The sequence below is a fragment of the Bidens hawaiensis genome, unplaced genomic scaffold (genome assembly GCF_021521415.1).
Source record: "Bidens hawaiensis isolate Kalapana, Puna unplaced genomic scaffold, B.hawaiensis_p1.1 tig00021984_1, whole genome shotgun sequence".
In the NCBI taxonomy this organism is placed as follows: Eukaryota; Viridiplantae; Streptophyta; class Magnoliopsida; order Asterales; family Asteraceae; genus Bidens; species Bidens hawaiensis.
Window position 1 is genome coordinate 86,653 of NW_027493401.1, and position 7,205 is coordinate 93,857.

At 32.8% G+C, this 7,205-nt stretch overlaps 1 protein-coding gene across 1 annotated transcript; it reads right to left on the minus strand.

Annotated features, from left to right (window-relative positions):
- Window positions 1-753: 753 nt before the first annotated feature.
- Window positions 754-4,234, minus strand: LOC143564300 (heavy metal-associated isoprenylated plant protein 20-like). Its single transcript, XM_077051617.1, has 3 exons — window positions 4,084-4,234; window positions 3,919-3,994; window positions 754-1,226 (listed from the first exon to the last, which is right to left on the minus strand). Exons 1-3 carry the CDS (start codon window positions 4,156-4,158, stop codon window positions 934-936), a joined length of 444 nt encoding a protein of 147 aa, XP_076907732.1. The 5' UTR covers window positions 4,159-4,234; the 3' UTR covers window positions 754-933.
- Between the last annotated feature and the right edge of the window lie 2,971 nt (window positions 4,235-7,205).

Here is a 7,205-nt window from a genome sequence, read left to right on the forward strand (position 1 = left end):
TAATAAAGGTATAAATGTATAATACATGTGAAAAGTAGAGTGGTTTGGGCGGTGGTAAAACCTAAGCGTTGAGGCGGTAAGTCAACGCGAATTCGGTCCGTTTTAGTTACTCGTGTCATTGTACCAGGACAAAAACCCAAAATAAAACAAAGAGTTATAAAAATTGAGGTAGATCAATCAGGCAATGTCGGTCGATAAAACTCGAGCGTTGGTAAAACCGACTGCTGGCGATCCCAGTCATTGAGTTAATCAGTCTACGTAGATTAGGTCGGTTTTTGTCACGTTCTTTACCACACCAGAACTAAAACAAAAAAAATGGCATTCGGTTGGTTTTCGTTACGTTCACTGTAAAACTGAAACTACAACAAATGCGGTGAGTCTACACAAAATTCGACCAGTTTCTATCATGTTTGTTACGATACTAGAATTAAAACAAAACAATAACAAAAAACAAAAACAAAAAAAAAAGAAAGAAAGAAAAATCATTTCCACCACTAAGGTGCCGCAAAGTGGCCCAATAGGGTCTTGCGACACCAAAGTTTTTAAATATATATATATTAGTAATAGTAATAGTAATTCCAGGTTCGAAAGAGTTTTGACAATTATATGGTATATTACATTAGTATTAATGATGATAACCCGTTGCAAATTGGTATCACTGACAAACGACTAAAAAGCATGGGCGTGAATCTTATTATAGTATTATCGACAGATTACCGGGAGCTAATCTTATTATTTTTGGGGTTTTGAAGAGCATGCAATACACTACCTAGCTAACAACATAATTAATTATACGTACATCAATATTATACATCAAGATCTCAAACCACTAAACCAAGACATAACTACTACAAAGTAGCTAGACAAGTACATCATCAAAACTATATAGGAAACAAGACCGTTCCACCTCAAAATTTATAATATTGGCACCATTCACATAACCGAACATGCGTTTGGATTTTCGTCACTGAACATAGCATCGTACCTCTCGCTAGGAGAATTAGGAGTATGAAATGCTTGAGGGACGTTCTTAACATAACCCGAAGGGGCTTTTTTGTCATAGGCTTGAGGAGCATAAGGGTATGATGCAAGGTTATAGGGTACGTATGGCCACATTTCGGCTTTCTTTCCCGTATTTTGGACTTTCTTTAACACCTTTTTCGGCTCCACGTAACCCTTCACTGTTACTCGGCTTTGTTTCCGGTTCACTTCCACCGATTTCACGCCTATATAAGATGTAAACGAAAATATGGTTATATACTGTAGAGAAAATAAACAACTGATGATAGCAATAAACGTCAATAACTATCATATTATTCAAACTAGAGACAATAATAACCAAGAATAAGAATACAACTTAAAAGATAAATAATATAAATAAATGACAATCTTATCATACTTCTTATCTTATCTTATTATACTAATAAAAGAAAATGTTGAAACTTAGCACTGTGTTCCAGAGTCTCATTTAATGAGTGGAGGGGGGGGGGGGGGGGGAGGAAATTAGGACAGAAAAGAAATGAGACGAAAAACTTATTTTTGTGTTCTTGAGTTTAATGAGAATGAAAGGAAAATCAAGGAATTTACATATTTCATGTGTTCTCGAGTTGAAAGGAAAAGAAAATAAAGTTATAGTTTTTCTATTATACCCTTTAAGTAAAACCAAAATAAAATTAGTTTTTTGAGGAATTTTGTAACTGATAAGATTTTCTCACCTAATCTCTTCAATTTGGGAGGATGATAATATACTCAAATTTTATAGCATTTTCCCTCCTTGAGTCCTTTCCATTCCCTCCATTTTTTTTTAAATCTCTGGAACATGATTTTTTTCTTATTTTCCACTCTTTTCCTTCTCCTCCCTTTGTTAAATGAGACTCGGGAACACAGTATAGGTGTCAAGCTTACATTTCTTATAATTCATAATCTCTCATCTCATTCATTTTAGCTATCAATGGATCATGGGTCAAAAATATTTTGTCAAGTGAGTTATAACATAGTGTAGATTTTATTCATTATTAAATTAAGTGTCATTTTTATACATAAGGTTTAACTAACTACGCAACTTTAGTACATTTTTTAAATTTCTTACAAAACATCACTTGACGTTTCCATTAAAATCATATTATTTTAGTATATTTTGTTAACCCAGTTTTTTCCATTAAATTAATTTATAAGTATTTTGAAAATCATAATTGAAATAACGGACATTATTTATTTTTATCATTTAACAAATCTCGTGTAATACACGGGTTCAAAAGCTAGTAATCAGATAATTAAATAGGACTATGTTAACATAATAATTGTGAGAGTGGTGTGATGGTTTGTGCAACATGTAATGTTTTGTGATAGATTTGATTAAAATATGAATAAGTTGTAGATATATGTTGCAAATTATAAAGAGACGTTTAAAACAAGATAAAACAAAATAATTTGATAATTAATTAAAATATTATATTTGAGTCATTAGTCATTACACTTGGCAAGTAAGATTTAAATATATATGAAGATAGTTACATCAATTATTTTGAAATCAGTGGTGAAACTGTGAAAGACACATAGGCATTCCCATGCGACAGGAAATAAATGATTGATTGCGAATAAAATTGATAAATTTATAAAATATTTGGTTTCTTGCGTTAATCAAATGTCACCCATGATTCGCTTGAAACTTAACATTTTGGTTAACATTTTGGTTTGGTAAATGGTTATCGGTTCTTGAGTTTTTAAAAAATTCGTTTTGGTGATTTAATGATTCAAAAACCAGTTCTTTATGTGTTCGTTTTGACTTATTGGTTATCAATAAGTAGTTTACGGATCTATTTTTGTTGGTTACCCGGGGTAACTCAATGACAAAATGCGATCAATACGTACGTTCGTGGTCGTAGATAACGCTAGTTAGCCCAAGCTTATCATCTCCTGCTCTGAGAAACCCCGCCCACCAGAGGTTCATATGATATTTATTAATTAGGGTATATTATAAAACTTTTACCTTAATTAATTAAAGATATATTATTTGATTGAGTTTTATTGATTTTTCTCTAGTCATCACCGTCTCGTCACAGTTGTAGTTGTAACTTATACCGTCATAGTCCTAGCTAGCTCTTGTTACCGTAACCTGGTCGTTGAGCCTTATGTCGTCACCACTATGGCTGTATATACGTCGCTATTATCTATCATCATGATTTTCCATTTGCCTTCGACACTTTTGGATCCCTAGCTCCCAAGGCGGTTCAATTCTTGGAGCGGGTGCAGAAGGTGGTCCACAGTGACTCGCAGAGCCCGAGGAACCAAGGATTTATATTTAGTAGAATAGGCTTTGCGATTCAAAAGGGGATAGCGGCGCAGCTTGTTGCTCGCTTACCCATTATCCAGATGTAGCTCGGTTTGTGTTATATATAAATGAACGGAATTTTATATGTTTTTTATACTTTCATTTTTATCATGTCCAGCTTAAGCGTCTGGTTTCCTCTCACTTTGACTGTGAGAGAGTATTAGATAGAATATTGTAATACTTTCCCCCTAACTAGGATATATGATTTGATTACGTTTCTAATGTATCATTGTTACAGCTGATCAATAATACATAAAGTTTCGCGCCTCACGTGATTTTCGTTATTCTATCCTTCCATCCATATAACCCCCCAAAACACATTAACAATATATATTAGTTGTGCCATTTTTTATACACCAATATCCCTCATGTGGATAGAATAAAACATAACTTGGGATATATATTAACCTAAGATGTGCTCATGCCACATAGTTTAGAAATAACAAGTGATGGAATGGCAAACCTATTAGTTGATTAATGATTATGAAAATCTTGTGTAATTTGCATGGTTTTACTATTGACACAATTATCACTGCATAAACATGTCACAACACTTATATATTGGAAGATAAATTAATATAACTAACCTTTTAAAGAAGAAGCAGCATTCTTGACCCTCCTTTCACAGCCATCACAGTCCATCTTCACCTTGATCTCAACTGTCTACAAAACTCAAAATCACAACTTTAACAAATCTTGAAATTAATAAAAGAAACCAATATATTTTATTAACATGAAACAGGTCACGATACCTGCATAGTTTTTCGTTTGCCTTTTCTTGTACTGGTCACAGAGCATAGATCCGAGATATGATCCAAATATCCCATGTTTGATTTGATTATAAAGTGGGTGTTTATGGGAATATGAAGGGTTTTAGGTAAGGGTGAAGGAGAGTGTGGTTGGGTATTTATAGGAAACAAAAAGATGAAAAAGAAAGAGTTGTCAGCATTCAGCAAGATGTGATAATTAAAATTTTAAAGGCAACCATATTTTATTACTTAGATTTCCATCATCGAGTTGTTGCCCAGTTGTAAAGACAAAGTCTTTTAAATACCCAAAGGTTCTGGATTCAAGTTCTAGGAAGTATAAGACCTTTGTCTTTTAGAAAAAACATGAAGTGCTTCCCATGGGAATATTTATTGTTTGAGAATCAGTAAACATTTAAAAACAGAAGATTCCATATAATAAAAGATTCGGCGTTGAAACTTTAACGGTTATCTATCTAAAATTTGTTTATACGTCTTTTCATTACAATAGAGAGGCGGATAAGTGGACAACAAGCTGTGTTGTAACCCCCCCCCCCCCCCCTTGAATGGTAAAATCGATCATACTGAAAACAAAGCTATAATTCTTCGTCGTCGATCAGATGACCCGTTGAACACTTTTTAGAAACATAACAAATTCATAGGCAAATAGAGTGTTATTTTTTTTAGCTATTTATGTTCTTATTGCTCAAACACCTTTTTTCATAACTATTTTAAATGTTTTTCTAGTATATAAGTCAGCATTTATGTTTATAACAAAATTAAAAAAAAAACTAAAATGTATAATTTAAAAAGGCCTAGATTATCCACACACCCTTTGACTTATTCACACACCCTTGAAACCATACGATAGTATGGCTCTTATACGATCGTATAAGACTGTAGCTTTTGTCAGATTCTCGCAGCCTTTGTCTGCTGTCAGGAACATTCCATACGATAGTATGGACACCATACGATCGTATAACTTTTTTTTTATATATTACAATCTGCAACTTTTGTGAGTTTTTTAAACAAGCAACTATATGATCTTTTTTTTTTCTGAACGTGTGAGTTTTGAGTAAGAGTATAGCTTTGGTATTAACTACCCGTTTATTATTCGAAACTTTGGGTATAACTTTTTTAAAAATTATAACTTTAAAAGGCTTAAACTTTTTATAATGTATAACTAGTGAACGACGTCCTGTTTGTTCGGCTCGAGACCCATATATTTAGAGGAAAAAACATGTGGCATATTTTTAGTTTTTGTTCTTTTGTTTCCATACGATCGTATGGGAGTCATACTATCCCAGTCAAACTCCGTACATTGCGCGTGCAAGTGTACTTTTGTTGTATTTTTATTCCATATGATCGTATAGCTCCTATATGATCGTATATAGGGTGTGTGAGTTTCTAGAAAACTCTTTAAAAAAATATACTGACACTGCCAATCAGTGGTCAAATGATGAGAGAGCAAAACAAAGCCAAAAATTTATGTATAGCTACCAACTTTGGGAACTTAATTTATTTATTTTTAAACCAATATCAATCATTGAAGCCAATGAGGATATTCTGTTAATTCCGTGTTAATTTTCTCTTATGTTTTTTTGTTTCTTTCTTTTTTTTTAAGCTAGCTTATGAAAATCAATAATTAGGAAAGGGATGTGTTAAGACATACACCATCTTATCATTTTGTAATCGCTTATACGAGTCGTATAAGGCCATTAGCTATTTGACTCAGAGATAGTTTTCGTACATGACACAAGTCTGTAGAGGCGTTAGGCCTAACGTTGACTAAGTGGATATACGAGTCGTATGAGTGCATAGTTTTGTGTGTCATTCAAGATTCTCCTCGATGTACCTGTCGGGCCATTGTTTGGCACGATACAAGATTATGTCAATTATTTGGTACGACACAAGATTCCGTCAATTAATTGACATGATACAAGATATCACAAATAATTTAAAACTATACAAGATTACGTCAATTATTTGACACAATACAAGATAACGTCGCTAATTATTTGACGCGACACAAGATTCCACCGCAACTATTATGATTAAACCTATAAGTTACTTCATTATATTCATTGTATGCTCGTTTCCTATGGTTTTATACACCCGCTTTGAAGTATAAACCGTAAGTCAGCCTCCTCGCAATGGTTTGAGAATTTTGGAACCGAACGATAATATATTAAAGGATCAAAACCATCACAAAACCAAACTCGTAAACTGATTAGATGGTTTCATAGTTTTAAATCAAACCATGAACACTAGCCTTTAGGGGCGTAGTATGAATATCGAAAGAAAATGCATAAAAAAATTGAAGATTTTAAAAATGATTGTATGATTTGATTGTGAATAAGTTGGCAGTGACATAAAACTATTAAATGATTAATAATTTAATATCCATTATTGACATTGGTTTTCATCTTTTAGTTCTTGGAGGTGACATGCAAATTTAACGTTAGCTTCTCTATTTTGTTTTATGTTTTGGAATTAGCATGACAATTAATATTATATACTTATTTTATAACACGTCGTAAGTTTAGGATGCCACGTAGTATTTAAACACTTAAACGCAAATAAATATTCTAAGTAAATAATGATTGTTAACAACTTCAATGATTTCTATTTTAAATATATAATAATATTATTATTATTATGCTCAACAATTGAAGCAAGATGTTAGCTGCCGATGACAAACCTATTGAATTAGTCAAAAAAATATTCACGGGCACGAGACACATATATTATTTAGCGATATAATGATCGATTACGTGAATATATGTATATGTTTATCCGAACTATACCTACAAACATTTCTTTTTAGATAATCTATAATTCAACACGTGTTTATCCCCTTCGCCTTTGACACTTTTGGTTTCTTAGCTCCGGATGTCGTGGACCTTTTGAATAGGGTTCAGAAAGTTGTGTATAGTAACGTATCAGCCCATAAGAATCAAAACTTTGTTTTTAGTCGGATTGGGTTTGCTATCCAAAAGGGGGTTGCGGCGCAGCTTGTTGCCCGCTTACCTGCCACTTCATTGTAAATCGTTTGGATGTTTCTATGAAATATAAAAGGAGCGTTATAATCTAAAAAAAATGAATAACTTTTACTAACCTAACTGACA

Coding starts and splice junctions, on each gene's coding strand:
- LOC143564300 (XM_077051617.1), bottom strand. CDS start 4,158: ATGGGATATTTGGATCATATCTCGGATCTATGCTCTGTGACCAGTACA. Junction 3,995..4,083: donor GCAAACGAAAAACTATGCAG/GTATCGTGACCT, acceptor TGAGTTTTGTAG/ACAGTTGAGATCAAGGTGAA. Junction 1,227..3,918: donor TGCTGCTTCTTCTTTAAAAG/GTTAGTTATATT, acceptor CATCTTATATAG/GCGTGAAATCGGTGGAAGTG.